Here is a 23,483-nt window from a genome sequence, read left to right as displayed (position 1 = left end):
ATGAGCTAAGTATAAAATAGTACTTGTAGACACAGTAAGTAATGAGTAAAGTAAATGATTTCCTCTCTTAGAAACCTGCCTTTAAAGAAAAACATGATGAAAGACTAAGCACATACCTCCTTGGTCTTATTTTAACCTGAAGCCCAGAAGTGTATCTCTGCTTTTCCTAAAACAGTAAAAGGGATATTTTTTGGTAAACAAAGGTGTTTGTGTTGCATAGTTCAGCCTGTAAGCAGCAGATGTTTACTGTGTTTAGCAGTAATGGCATCAGTGAACGGTTGGTTCCTCCAGGGTGTTAAAATTAGCAAGATTAATAGTGTTTTAAGTGCAAACAGCCCTTCTTCTGCATCCCTGCATTCTAATCTCTTCCACCCTCCATTAGCAGTATAGTTACATTTCGCCAACGAATCTAATTTCCAATATTTTAATAGAGTGAAACTGCCTTTTTAAAAAGTCAATTAAAATGCCCAGCTTTAAGAAAGCAGTATAGCAGGAGTCTTAAACCAAGAAAGTAGATATGTAGTGGGATGCTCTTATAGCATAAGTTGTTTAAGAAGCTTGTGCTATATGTTAAAGGAAGCTCTATTTTTTTTTAAAGTCTTATTTTCGCTTGCTAGTACCTCCTGTGCTGCAGATTGAGGTTGTTCTTAATGATGAAGATCCTGTTGCAGTCCTGACCAAGAAGGTGACAAGTACTTCTGAAGATCAGAGAGAGGGTACATGGGCAAAATACTTAACTGGCAACTATCCATATATTAGCTGGGTGAATGTCATGTTGTAGCCTGTTTTTAGACACCAAATCATTCCTGCAGCTAATATAGAAGTTACTCTGGGATTAGTCCTGAGCAGCATACAGCATCTGGCTGCGTATATCAGAGTTACTTTTTATGTGACTAGCATTCCAGTAATCTCATCTGAGCAAAGAGGCTTAGAAAATATCAACAGTAATAATACTCAGTTTTAAAAACAAAACAAAACAAAAACTTATTTTGAGAAGCTTCTTTAGAAAGAAGCCAGGAGGTTAAAATACTTGAAAATGCTGCATTAAGATCAAGTGCTGTCTTGGGCTGACTCTGACGATAGCATTGATTCTTACCAAAGAGTTTTGATGATGTTTTCTGAGAAATAGAAACTGTTGAAATAAGGAGAGTAGAAGGGGGAGTAAACAAAATGAGTCTGTTAAATCAGTTCTCAAATCTTCTGTCTTGTGAAGTGCATTACAAACTGGAAGCCTTATGCATCAAAAGCAAGGAACTTGCCGGAGTGGCCAGGGCTCATACCAGGATCAGAGATGTGAAAGGGCACCAAGGGGAAGTGAGATCGTGCACTAAAACCTGAATGATCTAATTGCATTGCTATTTTTTATTTTTATTTTTTGCCAGAGGAGGACTTGAAGTTCTCATCTGCACTTTCTTTGACTTTGACTGTTGAGGAATTGTCATGTTGAATTTCAATAAGGAATGTTTAAATCTGTAGGACAGTGACTTGTATACAGCCACGTCTGATGGCATGTGCTGAGGAATTCAAGAGGAACTTCACCATGAAACCGCAGCACGTAGTTTCAACTTGCAAACAGCTTTGATTATCTAACTCCTGTGGTGTTGTCCTGTGCAAACTGAAGCGTTACGTGCTTTCTTGGCAGGGCAAGAGTGGAAATGTGGAGCTGACTTGTTAAAAAGTAGATCAGGGAAGGAAATGTTGAGTTGTTCATAATATGCTTAAAGATTGCTACGCTTCCTGGTCTGAGCAGAGGCTCGCTGGGGCACTGCAGTGGGGGAGTGCATGTGTGCTTGCTCTGCCTTCTCTTCTTTCCTAACACTGAATGGCAACTGCAAACACAGCTTTTTGCAGGAATGCCTGGATGTCCAGGAGTGGTTGAACCTGGCTGATATCCTAACGGATTCATTGCTAACCCTTATTAACGTGGTCATTGGAATAACATAGATCTGTAGGATATTTTTTTCTTTTGGAGGAATGTTTGAGGTTCTTTTCTGAAGGCTTTTTTAAAAGTCATGGGCTTGCTGTGCTTATGGGTTTACCAACTGCTTAGAAGTAACAAAGAGAATAAATTATTTATATTGTAATAAAGGAAAGGTACCAGTGGAATTATTCAAGACATGGTTGCACAATATATTCATAAATACCTGGAGGGAAGAAGTGAATGGGAAAAGGACAGAACACCAAGAGAAACAGAAAGCCAGAGCTGATTGCAGGCAGTTGTAATGGGAGTTCATTATTCAGTAGGTTACAAAGCTGTAGATAAAATTAAATGCTAGTAAACATGGAGACAAAAATCTGAAGAAAAATAACTCAGGCTGCACATGCCAAGTGGGTGGGCAATCGGTGGCAATTGTTCAGAAAGCATCTCAATGCTCCTTCAAAATGCTTTCTTTTAAAGAGTACTGTATGCTCGGCTCCTCAAATAGCAATTAGTAGCAGTAGGAATGAACAATAAAAAATAAATAACAGGTGTGTCATGCACTAAGTGGTGTAATTACATATTGACTTTGTGCCTTTCTGGTCACCTGCCAAAAGCGTGGTGCAACTGAAAACAAGCTGAAGAAAGTCAGCACTGATGAAACTTTGGACCTGCTCCTGTGTCAGGGGAGAGGAGCAGATGAGGGTGGTTAGCTTGAGGGGGAAATAAACTGGTGAAAAAGAGACGAGTGAATGTAAATGCAGAGTCTGCAAAACAATGTTTGGAGATGAGCTGCCAGAAATTATTTTTTTTCCTAGAAAAAGAGCATCAAGTAGACTCATTCACAGGCAGGAGTTTAAAATAAAATGCTTCTTTACTCTGATGCATATTTAAGTTGTCATAGAATGTAATGAATGACAAAAGCATAAATGGAGTAAAAAGATGTGGAAAAATTAGTGGAAGAAAAGTCTTTTGAGCTAATACACGTTTGGTATCCGCCCCAAAAGTATGTCAGAATTACTGTAGACTTGGAAGAATTGCTGCAAGGGAGTTGGATAACTGCTTTGTCTTCTCTTGCTTTCACCCTGTATCTGCCTACTGCTGATTTTTATGAACAGGACAATGGGAAGTCTTTAGTTGGGTTTCGTTGCTGTTTCATGTATTCAACAATTTCCTTTTTTTTAACCTTGGAGAGGGGGAAAAAATTTGTGCTTTCTAGAAACTTTCTAGAAACAAACAAAATAAGATAGGGGCATGTTGGTTTGTCCTCCTATCTTGCTCTGAAGTTGTGAAGTCAAGTACCTCCATCAACAAATTGAAAAGTTTGGTCTGCCTGCAGTGTAGTTAAGTGTTCAACTGTGGATCAACAGCTTAAGATAAAAGGAAAGGCACATGGTAATTCTAAATATATACTCTCTAAAAGTAGTGTCTTTATGTTTTGCTGCTGAAATCTTTGTGTATAGAAAGGAATCTTGACACTTAAGAAGTGGGCAGTGCCTTCTGAATATGATCTGTTGAAGGATATCTGATAGGGAAGGAATTCTCTAGTAAAATCTGTTGCAAAACAGTCTCAGGAAAATATAAAAGTAGTTTAGAGTTCTATTAGACTTAAACAATTTTTGTTTTGGAAGGCTAAGTTTATTGAGTATATATCAACACCAAAAAGATCTTTGCTAAAATATCACAGCAGCAGCTATTGTCCTGTTTCAAGAAATCATATTTTTTGCCTGGCATGGCTTGGTGCTTTTCCATTGTAAACAAGCATTTATGTTCACCTGAAAACTTAAATTCATCTTCATTCACGTTTGTCAGTGAGTACCCTGTAGTATCAGGAAAATGGGAAACGGAGGCACTTAACAGGTACAGAAAGATGCTGTGTGAGAACTCCTCACCTAGTGCTGGTATTAATGTATTTTACACTGGAGAAAATGTTACACTCCTTACTTTGAGTAGTTCAGTTGAAAGGTCATTTCCTGTATGAATAGATGGCTTGTAAAGGACTTGAATTGTTAAGGAAATCCCTATTTGTGCAAGTGTATGTTTTTGCATCAAGGAGTAGTCATATGGCCCGCTTATAGCCCTCTGCAAAAACTCAATGTCAGTGGCCTGTAACTTCCCTTTTGAGCATGTAGGAAGGTTAGCAAATGTCTACCAGTGTTTGTGTCCTGTTATTTGACATCTTTAGGCAGTTAGGTAATGTGGTGAGAGCTGATGTGTAGGCATTGCTGAGATTACTGTGAGGTGCTGCCGTGGAAATTAAGTATGAATACATCTTGAGGCCCTTGCCTCTTTGCCGATCCTAGACCTCAAGCTGTCTGGCTTTACCTCCCAAAATCTAACTTCTGTGGTGCTCGCCTCTCTCTTGAAAGTACTGTTGGATTTGGTTAAATGATATTAAACAAAACCTATGGCCTTATTTAGGGTGTGTGTGACATTATTGTAATAGTTAAATCATCAAAAAAATAATTGAAGGTTCTTTCTCTTTTAGACTACACGAAGAAATAATTGATTTCTATGACTTCATGTCCCCTCGTCCAGAAGAAGCAGCTATGAGAAGAGAAGTGGTGAAAAGAATAGAAACGGTCATCAAAGATCTTTGGCCTACAGCTGATGTGAGTGTAACTCAAGTACTGATTTGCTTCTCCAGTAGATTGTAGAGCTCAATTCATGAAGTTATCTTTTGTTTTTAAGAAGTGAACAGGTAAGTTTTAAGGTGATTGACGTGAATAAATATCACAGCTTTTCAGAATTTTATTTTAAAAAGTGGAGGAAACGTAAAACCTAGATATCAGGCTAGTGAAGGCTACTGGTATATATATTTTTTAATTTCTTAAAGTAAAAGCTTATTGAATATCAAAATAAGCCTGACGATGTATCCACTTCTACAGTGGATCCTGACTATGTGGATATTTGTAAATACAAATATTTCATAAAAGAACAGTTTCAAAACTAAACTTCCTTTTTTGTATACTTCACAAATCTGACATTTTTTGAATTACTTCAGTTCAGCTTTAGTGGGAAGATTGGACTTTTACTTTCTGAGGTATCTTTTAGCCAAAATTGTTTTGTTTTCAAACCGTTTATTATATAAAGAACAAACTTCCTCCAAACAAAAAAACATCCAAAAGGAACTTACTGCGAACCATATCTCTATTACCCTGCTCATATCTCATTACCCTTCTGATTGCAGATAGCAGAGTAGTTATTAACAAGCATAACAAAATTTCAGACCGTTGTGATTTCATAGCCTTTAATGACCAAAATTGAAGGTTATGGGCACGGTGTTGAGCTAAATACGCTGTAAAGCCTATCTTCATCTTCACCTACAATTTTTCTTAGCAATAAGATTTTTCTAGACTGTGGGAATGGTAATAGTCACTGAAATGGCCCAGCCTTTTTATGGGTCGCTTCAAAGTAAACTTGCAAATTGTGCTGTAAATGAGAGAGAAGAAAATCTCAATTTTCTAGGGTAGAAGTATAGTGAAAGTATCTGATCTGGACTATGAATGTCTCTTCAGGATAATCTCTCTGCGCGTGCCTCTCTCCCCCAAACATCTACTACAATTTCAGTCATCCTTACAGTAAAATCTGGAGTACTTAACGTCTCTTATGAATTGAAAATTTAGTTGCACTTGTTAAACATAAGAATTGGGGGAAAAAAAAAATACTTTCCTTTAAACAAACAAAATTAGTAAAGTTGCCCTATGAGGAAAGAGGGCAGAGGAAGGAAATTTATAACAGCTTGTACTTCCATAGAACGAAATAAATAGGTAAAAGGACTTTTCAAAAGTTTATGCTGTCTGGCTTTCAGGCTTGGTAGTCATTTCACGTTGTAAAAATACAATTTCCCGTGAAGTTGAATCTATAAGAGAAAGTATATTTGTACAAGCTTAACAGTATACAGCAAAGTCTGTATACTGACATGTAAGCCCAATAACTTTTTTCACCAGGCTGTATCCTTAACAGGTCCAGAAAATCTTAACAAATCTTAAAAGTGAGCATTCGTAACAAGTGATTTCATTTTTTTTTCAGGTCCAGATATTTGGCAGCTTTAGTACAGGGCTTTATCTTCCAACTAGGTAAGTAATAATTTACTTTTAGATAAAGCTTGCCTTTTAGTTTAATGGTAAAACTCAAAGGGGAATTTAGACTGTAACTTGTAAACCTATCAAACTTCCAGCAAAGTTCTTGCTTAGTGTCCCGTGTGACCAAGGGAAGAGCTTTCGACTTAGATTTGATAAATATTTGGTATATCAGTGCCAGCACTACATACTTGTCAATGCTTTGGTGAAGCACTGTTTCTTCCTTTGGGCTATGCTTTCAAGATAAAGTAAACTGGCAAGTTTACTACTTACTATGAAAATGCTGTGTTTTGTTAAATAAATCTGAGTGTCACAGTTACTGTGCAAAATTGGTGGGGTCATCACAGCAGGGTTTTCTCAACTCTTTGGAGTGTAAAGTGTCTTAATTAAGTGTTTTATGTCACTTAAAATTCAACAGAGATTCTGATGGTTACAAAGTCAGTGGGAAATCTGTTTAGCTGTGTCTTAAAGACTATCATCTTTACCTTTTCAATAAGCACTGGGAAATCAATTCCTGTGGAAAAAAATTACTGATTTAAAAAGAGCAAAACTTATTTGGACTATTAACAAACGTACCAACATGGATAGGTGGGGGACAGGATTGGGCTGTGGAAGTCAGAATGGGGGAGCAAGGAAAAAAAAAAAGGAAGGAGTCATCCAAAGAACTCATCAGAGGACTGAAAGTAACGAACTAGAGTACTGAATTTGGGTCCTAGAGCACACTAGCCTGTCTCTAACATTGCTAAAGCAAGCTTCTTAGAAACCTAGATCATTAAAAGTTGCAAAATGTTTATCCTGGACTTGTTACATGTAGGATGGCAGTTTTGTTTGCGGACTACCACGTCTTAGACATAATGGATTTCATGCTGTGTTCTTTTTGTCTAGTGATATTGATTTAGTTGTTTTTGGGAAATGGGAACGCCCCCCTTTACAGCTGCTGGAGCAAGCACTAAGAAAACACAACGTGGCTGAGCCATATTCCATTAAAGTACTTGATAAAGCTACGGTAAGTAACAATCATTGGAACACTGAACAGAAAAGTTTTTAGACTACTTAATATAATACTACATGATAAATAGTGTTCTTTAATTTAAGTAATTCATGAAGAAATTGATGTCTTAAGCACAATGATGTTATCTTGTTTTGCTCTATCTGGGCAAGATTTTAGTAAAGATTTTAGTAGAATGTGTATGTTTTTAGCAGTAGCATAGAGAAGCTTTGACACAGAACATTAACAGAATCACAGAATCGTCTAGGTTGGAAGAGACCTCCAAGATGATCGAGTCCAACCTCTGACCTAACACTAACAAGTCCTCCACTAAACCATATCACTAAGCTCTACATCTAAACGTCTCTTAAAGACCTCCAGGGATGGTGACTCAACCACTTCCCTGGGCAGCCCGTTCCAATGCCTAACAACCCTTTCAGTAAAGAAGTTCTTCCTAATATCCAACCTAAACCTCCCCTGGCGCAACTTTAGCCCGTTCCCCCTCGTCCTGTCACCAGGCACGTGTAACTGTACACTGTATTTGCTGGAAGGCCATTTTTATGCTCATTGCCAATAAAGAATGAATTCCTATTGTCAAGAAAAGTTTGTATTTGCAAAATACAAGACAGTTTAACTATATTGTGTTTTTCCACTGAATTTTAAGAGGACTTGTGTTTAGCCAGGGACTGGTAGCTAGAGTTGTGTTGTTTATTATTTCTTGCATCTGTCTTGTGAACACAATTGATCAAACATTGAATGTGCTGAAAACTTAATGTAAGAATTTTGCTTTACCAAACCAGTGTTTTCTCCAGGAGACTAAGCAGAATATTGCAGACTTCTATTAGTAGGCAGTTACCTTCTGTGTTTTCTGAAAATAGTGACTTTTAGGACCGGAAGATTCCTACAGCATCTGCTGAAATAGCAATACATAGCAGGAGCTCTGGTAATCTTTGGATTGCCTGAGAGTGGGATTTCCAGTATTAGTACCAGGTAGCAAAGGAGAAAGGCAATATGCTTACTAATTTTACCAGCCTCTTATTTTATTCCCTTTGCTGTTAGTATAAAATGATGCTGTAATTCTGCCTTTTTTTTTGCTTTCCATTTCAGATGAAAAATACATGCAAGAAGCTCAATTCAGAATAAATGTGTAAGCTGAAGTTTAGGTTATGATTGTGAGATAACATGCTTATAATATCATTTTGTTGGATACTGTCTTCAAGGTGGTGGTGTGAGACTGAACTGCATATTTTGTAGTTCTGTAATGATTTATTGCTGCCAGGAGAGGAAGTACTGCTATTCCTGCTTTGCTTTTATCCATTCTGGTTTTCATTTGACTCTGCAGTGAACCAGTTCAGCTTGATAAATCCAACAGGCAGCTCTTTATTTTTTCTGCTAGGCTAAGTCTTCTGTCAGTTTAGCTAGCTGAATGGTGCACTGCTGGGTCAGATGAATGCAGTTCTTACAACACTGATATTGCAGCTATGGAGGCAGATGTCTAACAGCTGTGGGAATGTACATGAGTGATCGTAAGTTAATGTGATCGTACACACCAATATTTCAATCACCTCACTAAAAATCTAAAAATTGTTCACTTGTCAGCCAAGTTAGGATTGTTATCCTTTCTCAAAAACACGTTTTCTTGTCTCCCTTGTCATTCATTTGGACTGATAGTACACATCTGTGTTAAGTAAGTAGCTGGAGAGCAGCACTGGTGTTGTGTTTTTGGGGACTCATAAAACCCTGTTTTAACCTTTTCAGGTACCAATAATAAAACTTACTGACCAGGAGACAGAAGTGAAAGTTGACATCAGTTTTAATGTAGAAACTGGTGTGAAGGCAGCTCGATTTATCAAGGAATACATGAAGGTATCAACAATACAATGAATGTTATACTACTTACCAAGGATACGCTAGATGCTTAGCTAACCTTTTTTGGTATGGCTTAAGACTTTTGAAAACTTACTGTTGAAGACTATTTTCATTAATACTAATTAAACATGAATGTCTTAATTTATTTTCTGCTGGTATCTGTTCAGTGTTGCCTTACTTGGTAGAAAGATATTAAGATTTTTTTTAAAAGCTTGAGCTTTGTGAACTAGAAACTGTAAACACTGAAGCTGAATGTGGTTACATAGTTTTCTAACAGTTGAGTGGTAGGTGTTTTGTTCATAAACCTATATATTGAAAGGTTTTGTGCAATTGTATTTAGATCTGGAGATAGGTACTAAACTGTTTCTAGAGCAAGGTTGTCCAAGTTTTACTTACCTTGAATTTTAATAGTGCTTGCTTGTGAATGCTGCCTTGTTAAGCAATGTCTAAAAACAATTCTGCGCCTAAGTACTTAAACCTAAGTTTACTTTTATGCTCTGCAGTAAAAGCACTGTTTAGATGAAAAGCACTGACTGAATGACACTTGCATTCAATGAAGATATAAAAGTCTTCATGTTGGGGAGGAGATGAGGGAATTAAATTTGTATAGGCTACTCGATCAAGTATGAGTTTCTCTATTTGTCTCAGTTTCTAGAATAAAAAATTGCATGTTTTGTTTCTTCCTTAGGAAACATAGCATGCTTCTGAACAACATTTTTGTATTAGATTAATCTTATGTTGAGATTTAGTATTTTGGTTTGGAATTTTGACGTTATCTTTGATAAGAATTATTTTGCTTTGCAGAAATACTCTTTGCTGCCTTATTTGATTTTAGTATTAAAACAGTTCCTACTTCAGAGGGACTTGAATGAAGTTTTTACTGGCGGAATTAGCTCTTACAGCCTAATTTTAATGGCAATTAGTTTCCTGCAGGTAAGTCTGTTTCTTATTTGCTTAAGTTCTTTAAAATATTTTTGTTCCTGTCACTAGGCCCTGTTATGGAAGATGCTGTTTCTTTACAATCCCATACCAATGCACAGCTTCATTTTGCTGTGATTCTAGGTGTTTGATCATTGTCAGCTCCTATAGACTACCTCTCAAACCTAAGATCTATTCACTGTGTGAACTGAGACAGGAGCAGGAGACTTGTCAACAGCATAGAGGTGGTGCATTGCTTTCTATAACAGGTCCTGTCATGAGGGTTACGGTGCTTTCCTATGTCTATTCCAGTTCTGACCCTGAATGATTTTACTGGTGCTAAATCTGGTAGGACACAGTTTGTCTGTTACTTCCTAGACTACTGGTACTGAGTGTGGATAGTAGCTGATTTCGGTGCTTGTTAAAATTAAGAAATTAAATGGTCATTTTCTAATTATGTTCATAGGTTAAGTTTTAAATGCTTAAAATGGGCAAGTATTTTAGGTAATTACTCACGAGATCATTAATGAGCTGTTACTACTTCCAATAAACTTTTGTCACAGTAAGCTTTGTGGGAGTATGAAGTACAATGTTAATGTCTCAACACCTCTGATAATGGAAAAACCTGTGTATCACCGCTGCTAGTAATTAAATGAAATAAGACTATAGTTTATATATAAATATATAACATGAAGAGATTGAGAAAAGAACTGCAGTTCAGTTGGGGTAGATAGTTCTTGTGCTTCTGAAAACATTAAGCCTGGTGGATTTTTCTTTAAAAAAAAAAAATATCAGCTATTACTAAGCCTTAATGTGGCATGTAGTGCTCTATTGCTTCTGGCTTAGAAACAAGAATTTACTAATCCATAAAAAGTTGGGAGGTAAGAAAGAATTTTTTGGCTCCTATATGCTGCTGAAGTGCTGCCCCCTTTTGGTTACATGAAAGTAGTGTAAGTACATGACTTAACTCAGATTTGGGTAAAGAGATTATACTCGGCTGTTTAAATGAGAGCTTGTTGTTGTACTGTTATGGTCAAACAAGCATTTATTTTTAATAATTAGCAACTGTTCTGTCACAGCTGCATCCAAGAATCGATGCCAGAAGAGCTGATGAAAACCTTGGAATGCTTCTGATAGAATTCTTTGAACTCTACGGAAGGAATTTTAACTACTTGAAAACTGGTATTAGAATAAAAAATGGAGGTGCCTATATTGCCAAAGAAGAAATCATGAAAGTCATGACTAATGGATACAGACCATCCATGCTATGTATTGAAGATCCTCTCCTGCCTGGTAAGACTGCACTTCTTGCTGTGTTCTGGAGCTCTGGCTCAACTCATACTCTCTAACTTATTTTAGAGTTCCTAAAGTCTGTTAAACGTGTTGAATCTGCATGGAGAAAAAACTTCCTGCAGGTGAGGTACAGCTGTGGAGGTGAGCCAAGGGATATGGAACTGAATTTTGTAAAGATCTTTAGCCTGAGTAAGCTGGATTGCACACAAACAGTGCAGATAAATAATGCATTGGAGATTCAGAAATGTGTTGAGCTTATAATAAGGTTCTCTAACAGTGCTGAGGGGTAGTGAAGGAGAGAGGTCCAGGAAATCCTGGAAGGGGGAGTTGTTGGAAGGGACAATTCTTCATTCTTTGTTATGAAAGAATGAGAAAGGAAGGTGTAGCTTTTCCTGCTGCAATCTGTGGTGCTATGCTACAGATGTATTGTACCACATGGAAATGAAATGCACTAGATGAAGTACCTACCCTGCAGGGCAGTACACTACAGACCGCATAGAAACACGGGCACATGGCCATAAATGTGTAGCAAGGGAATGGCTGGAATATTATGTTGGTGTGGAGAGTCTGGCTTGCATAACTGGCTTCTGCATTGCACAGGGACTTCCAGAGAACGTCACATTTGGTTGCATGTACATTTGAAAGTAATTTAAAATACTTTTTTCCCCGAAGTCTTGTTTTTGGTTCAGGAATGTTCAGAGTAATGAAGATTAATTTTGGTTAAGTTCCTGAAAATTGCCAGCTAGTAGTGCTCAGTTTGGATTCTATTGAGACTGTCCTAAGTGGCTGGAATTCTAGAACAGCTTTTTAATAAAATCAAGTTCTGGTTAATTTGGACTTCAGCTTTAATATTTTTGGAATGTAATTGGCACTCAAACTCCATACTGTCACATTTTGTGGGTAGACTGCTTATGTATAGCACTTCTAAAGCAAATACCATGGATCAGGAGCTGAAGTTTGGCTCCTTCCTAAATACTCGTGTACTGAATGTTCATGCTTCCCTAGAACAGGCTGTGTGCTAAGATACTCGTTTGTCTAGCTACATCTGATACGTATGTAGCTTTGAGTTTGTGTCCATCATGACTCTTGCACTTGGCCAGGCATAAGTGTGATTTTTGGAGAACATCTATCATGTTGAGTTTTCATGCAATAGCTGTGCGCTTGCCTGAAAATCAGTTTTGATGGCAGCATGACTGCGTTTTTTTTAGAACCAAAAATCTTACCTGGACTTCCAGTTCTGTTCTGACTTTCCAGCTGAAGACTAAAGGAAGAGAACTGATTTGTAAGGAAGATCTATAGTTACATGCTCTTAAAGAGCTGGTAAGAACTAAGTTTTAAGTGAGATTCTGTAGGCTGAGATAATGTAGCTTTTCTAGGAGAAAGTGTTTTGGCAAGGCAAATCAAAGCGGACGACTTGAAATTAATGATTCCTTTGGGACACAGTAGTCAGATATTTTTTGGTAGCTACCATAGAGTTGCAGAACTTGCCTGATGGAACTAGGAGGAAAACTTTACAGAACGTGTAGGGTGGCACTTTGAATTGGATCTCTTGAATACAGCCCCCTTAGATCTAGGTGCAATTACATGTTCTTAGAGTGCCTCAAAGTACCTATTGAGTGTAAGATAATGTAGATAAGATCTAGATTTTAGTTTAGTCTTGCTACTGCTTGTTTCAGTACAAAATACTTTCCCAGTGGTTCAGGTCCTTGCCCAGTTGACAGGTCATCACCTCTGCTTGGTTAGTTTGTGCTCAGATCTGCTCAGTGTCTAGCTCTATGATGTTCACTGTTGGCACTGAAAAGGAGATGGGAACAAATATCTTGGGAAAGGGAGAACAGCTGTTCCTTGATCTAGGTTAACATAAGGTGCTGTAGAGTTTTCCCCAAAATCTGTTTATATACTTCATGCACTAGTTCTTAATCTTTTTGGGGGGGTCCTTTTGCAGCTTGATCATAGCTTTCTGTAAAGTTCTGGTTAAGCTTTGCAAGAAGACCTTGCAAGGTGACTTCTTAATCCAGAAGTCAGACACAAAAATACAGGGATGCAAAAAACCCTTTAAATTCCTTTAGATTATCCAAGCAGTTTAAAAGGCCATCTTATGGGTGTAGGCACAAGTTGTGCAGTAGGATGCTGAAAGGTAGTATAGCATTAGGGGGCAACAGGATTAAGTTCAGTGAGATTAATTCATTTAAGTCTGTGGAATAGTTTTTCCTGCTTAGGACATTCCGTTCTAGATCTGGAAGGAACAGACATCAGTTTTGGTTGTAGTGGGTTTAACTCAGATAAGATTCTCCTGGGTGCTACAGGGTTTCCTTTGAGAGCCTCAAGACTTCATTGGGCACTAGAGGGTTATAATTTCTTTGATTTGAGATCAAAGAAACACCAAGAAAGACATTGAGAGTCTATACTTGAAGTGGGAAGTCTGTGGAAACTTGGATTTGAGATGTCAGTATTATCAATCCTGTGATGCAATTTAGTGATAGTTTCTATCTGATCTTCTTAAATACCTTAAGGCTCTTCATCTTGAGTTACTAGTGTCCTAGGGCAGGGTAATGAAATGAAAATCTCTCCCTCTTCTCCAAGGAAATGAGTTTGTGTAAACATCTTTTAACTGCCACTGCTGCAGTTACTGGAAACAGTCATCCTTTGTGTAAGAAGTAAAAGCATCCTTTTAGGAGATGCCTGTGCATCAGAGGACTGATGCCTGTGCAATCATCCTTTTAGGAGATGCAGCCTGCAAAGTCAGGCACTCAGGAAGTCTGCTCATGGGAACATGTTGGAGCAGAGTAGTTGCTACCATCCTAGGAGAGGTTTGTATGTGTGGAATTGATCCACCCATATCCTGTCCTGGAATACAGGACTCTGGTTGTAGCTCAAATCTTTCATCTGTGGTTTTAAAACAATTTTCCAATTTATTCAGTAAGTTATTAGAGAAGCTTATTAGTTTCTTTTATCTGAGGGGAATGTCAAGGTTCTTCAGTCACATTTTTGATGCTCGTGACAGAAGTGATTTTGATCTTGGTTCAGAATGGCAGCAGCAAGCATAGCTGTCATAGTCCGACTATGAGCTTCATCTCTGCTGCTCTCTTCATGAGAAGGGTGGTGAATTTACCAGTGCCTAAGGTAAAGTTCTAAATGTTAATTTTTATATGGTTTTCTTGAAGGGACTGTTTACAGGACTAATTATGCTTCATGTTGCTTTCTTCTGCATTTTGGTAGGCCATAAATGCAGGAAGCTTTGAGATGGCAACAACTATTGGGATTCTTTTCTAGCCTTAGTGATTGCCCAAAGACATTCATCACAGCTTTTCAGTATCTGTTATTTGTCATTAGAACCTGTGAATATATATGTGTGTATAAAATGCATACATTTATAAAAAATACGCAAATACATTGAGGCTAGCAGCTGAAACAATCTCTTCATGAATGTTGCAAGAAGGTGTTTAGTAGGTAAGAGCTTAACACAAACAAATTTGCTTCAGTCCTAGCTCATGGTCTTACTTTTGACTTTCCAGGCTGTGTCCTTAAAACTGTTTCAGGTAATGGAAGGCTACTTGATAGTGTTTAATACTGATAGCTACTGATGGAAGTCTCAGACATGCTCCTTCAGAGATGAAGCTGTACTTCACACGAAAGAATAAGGATTGAGTTATATGTGGAATTATACACCATTGTTATCCACTGATGTTTGTATCAGAGTTGAAGGCTGGCTTTTTAAGAGTAAAAGCATTTGAGTATGTGCTTTAATTGTTCGGTCTAGATTGTGTTGAAAGGCTGCCTAGGTATGTAAAGGCGATGTGTTAGGCAGAACAATCTCACAGAAGAAAGCCTATTCCCTAAAGAATCCTTTTTTTAAAATTTATTTTATTTTTTAGAATTCAGAACTGCTAAATGCGTGATCTTCTGGCTTCTCTAATATGTTGCTCTCTGGATTGAGTAGGGTCACCTTCTATGCAGGCTTGACTGGTACTGTTCATAGTAGCTTGCCTAGCTTTGGCTTCCATATCTGCTGTTCAGCTGCAGTGCAAGTCAGAAGACCTGCAGACTATAACTGAATAAAACTGCTTATTCAGACTTTTTAATGAACTAATTACAGGTGGAGAATGAGGCAATCCAAGAACCTGTGCATGCTTTGGCATGAGCTATCCTGCCTTTTCTCACATCTGCTTCAATCAAGACTCATACACAACTTGGTGGTTTAAACTAAACTGCCTGAGTTTGCTGTAAGTGGATGTGGAATGGTTTCTGATTTCTTTTGCTGGCAGAAGAGCAGAAGTGATAATTGTCAAAAGGAGTAACCAATAACAAGTAGCAGTAGTGTCTTCATTTTAGTGTAGCTCCTTTAATGATGCACATTAAATGTAGTTGCCTTAGCACTATGTTAGACTACACTAATGCAATTTGACAGTATATTCTCAATTCCTGTTATGTAAACTTAGTGGTAGGTGCAATTGCGTGAGTTTAGCCATTTGTAAATATTGTTTCTATTTATTCCTTTTCAACTTAATTCTATTTTGTATGTACCTTTTGTGTGTTATTAAGTGGAAGGTGGTATTGTTGCAGGACAGTTCTTCCCCTGGAAAATTTTTGCTGAATTCATCTGTTTTTCTAGTGGAATTAACATGTTCATGTTTTGGTTTCTTGACCACTGAACTTCCCTTGTCTCTATTCAGCTGTCTTTGGACAAAGTCCTTTGGGAAAGTCTCCGACACCTACTTTGCAGTGAAACACTGAACTACAGTGTAGTTCTTCAGAGATCCGCTTTCCAAGGCCTACATTGGCTTCTGCTTCTACTTCAGGATAGAGTCCAGTTGTAAATATGCCATTTAAAGAGGCTTCTGTAATTCTGAGTCTAGCAGCTGTTGGATACTGTGACAGTACATTCAGAGTGAGATACTCAGTTACTTCATTAAACGTGAAGTCTTTTCTTGATCAACTTTTACTTAACAATATATGTTATTGAAGAAATCCTGACTTCCCAAAATGCTTTATACTCCACATCTATTTTCATTGATTACCCTTTCCTGTTTAAGTGGTGTCATTGTTGGAGAATCTTGAAGGGCTAATATGTGTTGTCAAGTAGTAAAGCCAAGGCTGCTTTTCACCCTGGGTGGCAGATGTTGGCATATTTATATATAATGGCTTGCTGGACAAAATATTTCAGTGAGTGAAGGGTTCCTCCAATGTCAAATTCAGTCTTATTGGATTCAGTCTCCAAAGGATAGACTCAATCCTTCACCTATCAATTTTAAAAGAGGATTTTTCATTATAACTTGTTTGTGGGCCCTGATTTGATTTGCAAGCTTAAAATAACTACTTTTAGCGGTTCATCCATTTCCAGTGTTCTCACAGCATTTCAAGTATCATTCTGAAGGAGGGAACCTTTTACTGTAAGCAGCTTTCTACCCACTCAAGATCTAATCTGTGTTTTGCACATGCAATTTGGAGGAAGTTGTTTTTAAGTGTTCCTTAAATTGAGTGGTGACAGTGAACCTTTGGTGTCTGGTGCCAAATATATCTTAAAAAAAAAAAAAAAATCCCAAATGCTCTCTTCTTGGTACTGGCAAGATCATTCTAGGCATCAAACAGAAGACTGATGCCTGTGCAATGTCACTGATACAGCAGCTTTAGCATCTTCTTAACTTCTGCAGTTCTTCTCGAGTGGTGGTGGAGGTTTGGAAGGAATTCTGCTATAAAAGTCACCCCTGTTTAAAGAGGGGCAGTCAAAAAGTACCAGTAACTTGATCAAAAACAATACTGTACAAAATTCTGGAAATCCTGGGTGATAAAGATTTTGAGAAACTAGTTTATCCTGTAGAGATAAGCAGTCTGTATTTTATTCAGCTGTAGCTTTGAAAAGGTTAAGTAGGGTTGGTATAAATATACCTGGCCATATGAAGATAAGGTAGTTGCACAAGTGGAATTCTAAGCTGAATTTGGTCTGCAAAAACTCTACTGGTAAGTGAGATGTGCTTTGACCTTGGTATGTTCCCTATTAGAGATCAGCTTAAAACTTTTTTTTATAGTTACCTTTTCTGTTTCTTTCAGGCTCTGGTACATCAGTATTTTGCAAATGCTTATTGAATGCATGATGTTGAGCATCATTCCTAAGGCTAGTTTCCCTTATTGAGATTGGCACAACTTAGTTGTTCCTGATATGAACAGAGTGGGCTGACCAGTTTAAACAGAGTTAAGCTGTATTGTTAAGGCTTCTGATCTCTAAGTGTGAATAATTTTCTGGTTACTGATTTCAAAAAACGATGATCTGATCACTGTCACATTATTTCAGGAAACGACGTTGGCAGAAGCTCTTACGGTGCCATGCAAGTGAAACAAGTTTTTGATTATGCCTACATTGTTCTTAGCCATGCAGTATCACCACTTGCAAGATCATATCCAAATAGAGATTCTGAGAGGTAATTAGTTCACTTTTTGAATATTCTTTGTTTGTGTAATTATTTAGGAATTGTTTGGGTCTAATCAATAAAAGGTATATTGCTATTTAATATTTACCTGCAGCTGTATTGACATCTGCCCAGAAATTTAGGCTGGCCCAGTGATATGAGTGTAATACCTTCATGTGCATCCCTGAAATAAAGACAGCATGACAAAACAGGATGATTCCAGTGTGCGGATCTCCTAGTGTGGAAGGGACCCAGAGGATAAGCGGTCTTTCTACAAACATTCTGCTTAAAATATTTCAAAGGAAGGACTGCTGGTTTTAACATTCGGTATGATTTCTGTGTCTGTACTATGGTGGAAAAATGGGTGTGAACCAAGTTTTATATATTAAACTAGATGACAAGACTAGAAATTTACCTTGTTCTTTAATATGTGCTCCCATAAGCTGTTCTAAAAGGCTTGACATGTAGCTAAGCTGTTAGAGTCAATTCAGTTTGGCCATAACGTTAGAACTACCGTTAAAAGAATACTTCTAGATACGTCATTTTTAGCACAGTTCTTCATGTCTGTCTTAGAAACACTGTACAGCTTATTGTGTTGTCAATTCTCAAGCTCTCACCTTTGCTAACTTTTTTTTTTGATGAAGGAGAGGGAGAAAGAAAACAAATACAATGTGTTTGACGTGCCTTTTCATTCATGTATCTATTCTAGCATGTGTTATGTAATTTTAACCTTCAGTATAAATTGGGGCTAGATCAGAGGACGTACCTTCCCTGGGACTTCCCTAGAATCACAATAGCATTCTGAGCTCCCTAGCTAATTTCAGGAGGGAATGGCTGCAGAAAGTCACGTTAACCATCTAGGTATAATTCCAGACTTTATTCAAGTTGCTAATTTTCAATATTATTGCAAGTGGTAGGTGAAATAGTTCTCCTATAGTAAGCTTCTTACTTGTGGTAAAAAGACTATATATAGTAAATTTACCATACAGTAGGGATTTAATACTGACAGGTTTTAATATTGCTTGTGCGTCCCTGGGTTTTCTGTGGTACTAAATTCTCAACGACTGAGGCCATACACATTCCTGTGATGGGGATATGTAGGAAGAGTGGTAAGAGTTACACATTCTCGTTTGAGGCTGCTGTCTTAAGTTGAAGGTGCATCTATTGAATATGTACTGTCTGACATTTCTTGTTGCTGAAGGAAACTTTATTGTTATGTAAGTATAAGTAGAACAACCTAGGGATACCTGAAGTTTTGCTTGTCTTGGGCCCTGGTCTTCATTAACTTCTCTATGGTTCTCCAAAGGATGTGGTCGTTCTCTTATGCGGTGCCTGAATTTATATTAGATATCAAAAAGTATGTAAGTGCATTTAATACAAGTCTCAGATGTCATCAACATGTATACTTATTGTATTTAGAAAAATGTTTGAATTCTGTCACAGCTTCAGACTTGAGAAGTCCCAGCAGCTGTGTTTCAGCCGGTGCTGTACATCTGACCTGTTTTTCTGCTAGTTTGGGCTGTCTGTGCTAGTGATACCTGTCTCAGAGCTTGTCACACCTGTTACTTGCCATTTTATCAGAAGGAATGGTGTCATAAGAGGAGCAGCTCTCAATGAAGTCCTGGTTTCAAGTAGTTTCCTCAGCACCAGGACCTGTAGGTGGATGATGTGCTGTTTGGTACCAAGCTTGTTGCAGAAACTCAACAGCACTCCCTGTTCAGTTTCAATTTTTAGTTAAACTGAATGTGTCTGGGCAATCCAGGTGCTTTTCAGATCCTTCTTCTACCTGTTAGGCAGAGTTGTCCAGGCTTGGTATAAAGACTTTTTCCAGTGGTCTGACCTAAAGCCCTAGCCCTGCAGGAGCCCTTTGCTATGATCCATTTTCTTCTTTTTCTAGGCTTGTTAGTGGCAGGTTAAACTGTAAGGAGGGGAATTTATTTAAGAGCCGTGATAGCTATGTGACATTTTACTAAAAGAATCAATAAATACTAAATGAACACTTGAAAGGGTAGGAACTTGCAAGATACTAAATGCACAGGCTGACTTGTTCAGTGCTGTCATAATTGGGGCTATCTTTCCCTTAGTCATGAAGAACTGTTCTTGGGCTGCCTGGTGGGTTTCAATTCATATCAACTCTTTCCAGGGAAAACTTCTATGTACATCTTGTGTATGCAGTCCTGTCTTGTAGATGACCATCTCAGTAGCTTTCAAATGTTTCATAGTGATCATTACTGCCCTTTTTCAGGGTCAGTCCAACTCAAAGGAGCACAAGCCTAAGGTAATTTAAGGCTTTCTAATCAACTGCTGCTTCTATTATTCCCTATTTCAAAAAAAAAAAAAAGTCAGACTTTGTATCCTTCAGCATAGGTCTTATTCTTGTCTGTTCTGTACTAACATAACCCTCAGAACACTATGGGCAAATTCAAATTACTCTCTCCAGTGTCCTGCTCATGCTTCCAAATACAACATTTGAAGTGTCCGGGGAGATAAAAGCTATAATTTGTCTGACCTTCTCATTGCGTTTTGGCTCTACACTGAATGGAAACTAATCAGTTGAGTCCTGAAGGTAGTGGTTCAAAGCCCTAGGAATTACCTTAACTCTTTTTTGTCCCTAGTCATCCTCACACATTATTTTTCTAGAATGCCTCAAGGAGAGGTTCAGAAGATTTTTAGACAGAAGATTTCTAGACCAAGCTGATTCCTATCATCTTGGAAGGAGAGGTTTTCCTAGTAGGAAATAGGCTATACAAGGTATAACGTATCTATATATGGACTATATCCTGTTATGAACTCAATTTCTTCCTTCTCAATCTACATATTCCTGACTTTTGCCTTGGATCAGATCCAGTGATCCTGCAGTCAGAAGGTAAGTCAGATGAACTCTGGTCTGAATGAAAACAAATACATCAGCACTTCTATCATCTCAAGAAGCTGATCCAGTTTGCATTGTGGCTACTCGATGGGCAGATCAGAAGCAAGAGAAGCAGAAGGAATTTCTTTGGGATAAGATGGAAGAGAGTGATATTCTGTTTGATAGCCAGATATTTATTTCCAGCATAATTTATGGATGTGACATGAATTCATCCTTGTGGTAATAACATGTCTGTAGATCAGATATTGGATTACATACTAGCTTGTCATGTGGTTGAGGTATAAATGTGTGCTCAGGCTGCATCTCTAAACAGCAGCATAGCCATATCCCTCCGTATTTGGGAGCAGATGTCACATGAAATGAGGAATCACTGAATGGTTCGGGTTGGAAGGGGCCTTAAAGAACACCCAGTTCCAACCCTCTGTCATGAGCAGGGACACCTCCCACCAGACCAGGTTGCTCAAAACCCCATCTAGCCTGGCCTCGAACACCTCCAGGGATGGGGCATCCACAGCTTCTCTGGGCAACCTGTGCCAGTGCCTCACCACCCTCATGGGGAAAAAATTTCTTCCTAATATCTAGTTTAAACCTAATATCTAATTTAAATCTACCGTTTTCTAGTTGAAAACCAATATTCTTTGTCCTATCACTTTGGTGCCTGACAAGAGTCCTTCCCCAGTTTTCTTGTAGGCCCCTTTAGGTACTGGCAGGCTGCTGTAAGTTCTCCCCAGAGACTTCTCTTCTCCAGGCCAAACGACCCCAACTCCCTCAGCCTGTCTTTCATAGGAGGGGTGCTCCATCCCTCTGATCATCCTCGTGGCCCTGCTTTTAACTTCTTCTGGTAGGTCCATGTCCTTCTTGTGCTGGGAGCCATGGATCTGAATGCAATACTCAAAGTTGAGTTTCATGAGAGCACAGCAAAATCACTTCCTTCAGCTTGCTGGCCATGTTTCTTTTGATGCAGCCCAGGATGCAATTGGCTTTCTGGGCTATAGAAGCCGCATTACTAGCTCTTGTTGAGCTTCTTGTCAACCAGTACCCCCAGGTCCTTCTCCTCAGGGCTGCTCTCAATCCATTCTCTGTTCATCCTTCATTCTTGCTTGGGGTTGACCTGGCTTAGGAACAGAACCTTGTACTTGACCTTGTTGAACCTTGTGAGGCTTGTGCAGGTCCACCTCAAACTTGTCAAGGTCCCTCTGGATGGCATCCCTTCCCTCCAGCGTGTCAACCACACCACACAACTTAGTGTCACTGTGTCACCGTCAAACGTGATGAGAATCCCACTGTTTGTGTTGCTAGATGTTAAACAGTGCTGGTCTCAGTACTGACCCGTGGGGAACACCACGCATTACTGATCTCTACCTGGACATTGAGCTGTTGACTGTGAGTGTGACCATCCAGCCAGTTCCTTGCCCACTGAGTGATCCATCCACCAAACCCATGTCTCTTCAATTTAGAGACGAAGATACCATGCAGGACAGTGTCAAATGCAAGTCCAGGTAGATGATGTCAGTTGCTCTTCCCCTATCCACCGATGCTGTAACCCCATCGTAGAAGTCCACCAAATTTGACAGGCATGATCTGCCCTTAGAGAAGCTGTGTTGGCTGTCACCAATCACCTCCTTATTTTCTGTGCGCCTTAGCATGGTTTCCAGGAGGATCTGCTACACGATCTTGCTGGGCACAGATGTGAGACTGACTGGTCTGTATTTCCCAGGGTCTTCCTTGTTTCCTTTTTTAAAAAATGAGGGCTGTGTATTCCCTTTTCAAGTCGGTGGGAACTTCACCAGACTGCCACAACTTTTCAGCTGTGATGGATAGTGGCTTAGCAACTTCATCTGCCAGTTCCCTCTGGACCTATGGATGTATCTCATGAGGTCCCGTGGATCTGTGCACCTTTAGGTTCCTTAGATTGTTTTAAACCTGATCTCTTCCCACACGGGGTAGTCCTTCATTCTCCCAGTCCCTAACTGTCTTCTGGGGACTGGGTTATGTGGCTAGAGCTTTTGCTGGTGAAGACTGAGGCAAAGAAGTCAATGAGTACCTCAGCCTTCTACATATCCCAGGTAATGAGGTCTCCTCTTTCCTTCTGGAGAGGGCTCACAATTTCCCTTGTCTTTCTTGTGTCACTGATGTACCTATAGAAGACTTTATCGTTGGCCCTTGATGTCCCTGGCCAAATTTAATTTTAATAGGGCTTTAATTCTAATAGAACTTTGAATGGAAGTCAGATTCTGCTGTGATGTGTCCTTTCAGTATAATAACTAAGACTTTTGAAACCTTTCTTCAGTTCCTAGGATTCTAGATTTCTAACCAGTTCTTCCTTACTGGAGCCTTATGAGTGGTGGATGAGGGAAAGGGACTATTATGCCAGCGGGCCAGAGTTGCAGGAAGCCTTGGCAAGGTTTTGCTGCTCTGTGTCTGGAACTGTCATTTGTAGGTGACAATCTTAACAACAGTCTTGTGCCATGAGTAAAGTGTTTTTTCCACCTCTGTGCTTGAAAGCTGTTTGGTCTGTTCTTAGTCCACTAACTGCTGGCAGGCCTGTGTGTTAGGTTTGCTCCTGGTTGGCCAAGATAGCTCCCAGTACTGTCAAAGGGAATGTTAAGTGTATCTACTAGATCTGCTGATAGAGTTCTATCTGAACATTTTCTGTCTGAAAAAGTTCTTCTTCTGCTTCATATCGTGAATGCTGGGTGGTGGCCATCACTAGAACGCATGCTGTCTCCTGAGGTATCAGCAATATCAGCTTTTCCTACGCAGAGTATTTGTCTGGCTAAATGTTTTAGACTTTTGTTATCCTTGTGCTCAAGCAGATCTTTCTCAGATGCTTATTAGTCTGCTTTAGATTTTTATTCTTCCAGTATCAGGGAGATATTTCATAAATTAAGGCCTACCAAACAGTTATCTTGACTGTTCTTTCACAGACAATGTGTTTTTTTTCCTGCTGTGGCACTTTTTCATGTAGAGCTTTGCTGGAGCATTAGATACTGGATCTCATTGAAACTTGCATCAGCAATCTGAGCCTTTAAAGAGTGATCTTAAGATCGATTTGCATCATGGTTAGTGACAGCTAGAAAGTGTCCTCGTGAACTCAAGGCTTACAGTTGAATTAGCATTGGTGTGACGAAGCTGTGTG

At 38.8% G+C, this 23,483-nt stretch overlaps 1 protein-coding gene across 5 annotated transcripts in view; it reads left to right on the top strand.

The window, feature by feature from the left end:
* TENT4A (terminal nucleotidyltransferase 4A) overlaps positions 1 to 23,483 on the top strand; it is a 60,406-nt gene that overhangs the window by 10,100 nt on the left and 26,823 nt on the right. For all 5 annotated transcript variants that reach the window (XM_066992583.1, XM_048076373.2, XM_048076372.2 and 2 more), the window contains exons 2-8: positions 4,407 to 4,530; positions 5,951 to 5,997; positions 6,886 to 7,006; positions 8,747 to 8,854; positions 9,662 to 9,790; positions 10,855 to 11,068; positions 17,358 to 17,484. In XM_066992583.1, coding sequence (XP_066848684.1) covers positions 4,407 to 4,530; positions 5,951 to 5,997; positions 6,886 to 7,006; positions 8,747 to 8,854; positions 9,662 to 9,790; positions 10,855 to 11,068; positions 17,358 to 17,484 — 870 coding nt within the window. The remainder of the gene's footprint in view (positions 1 to 4,406; positions 4,531 to 5,950; positions 5,998 to 6,885; positions 7,007 to 8,746; positions 8,855 to 9,661; positions 9,791 to 10,854; positions 11,069 to 17,357; positions 17,485 to 23,483) is intronic.

Source organism: Anser cygnoides, chromosome 2 (assembly GCF_040182565.1).
Source record: "Anser cygnoides isolate HZ-2024a breed goose chromosome 2, Taihu_goose_T2T_genome, whole genome shotgun sequence".
Lineage (NCBI taxonomy): Eukaryota > Metazoa > Chordata > Aves > Anseriformes > Anatidae > Anser > Anser cygnoides.
Note: the sequence above shows the minus strand (reverse complement) of the source record. Positions and strands in the feature narration are given on the sequence as shown.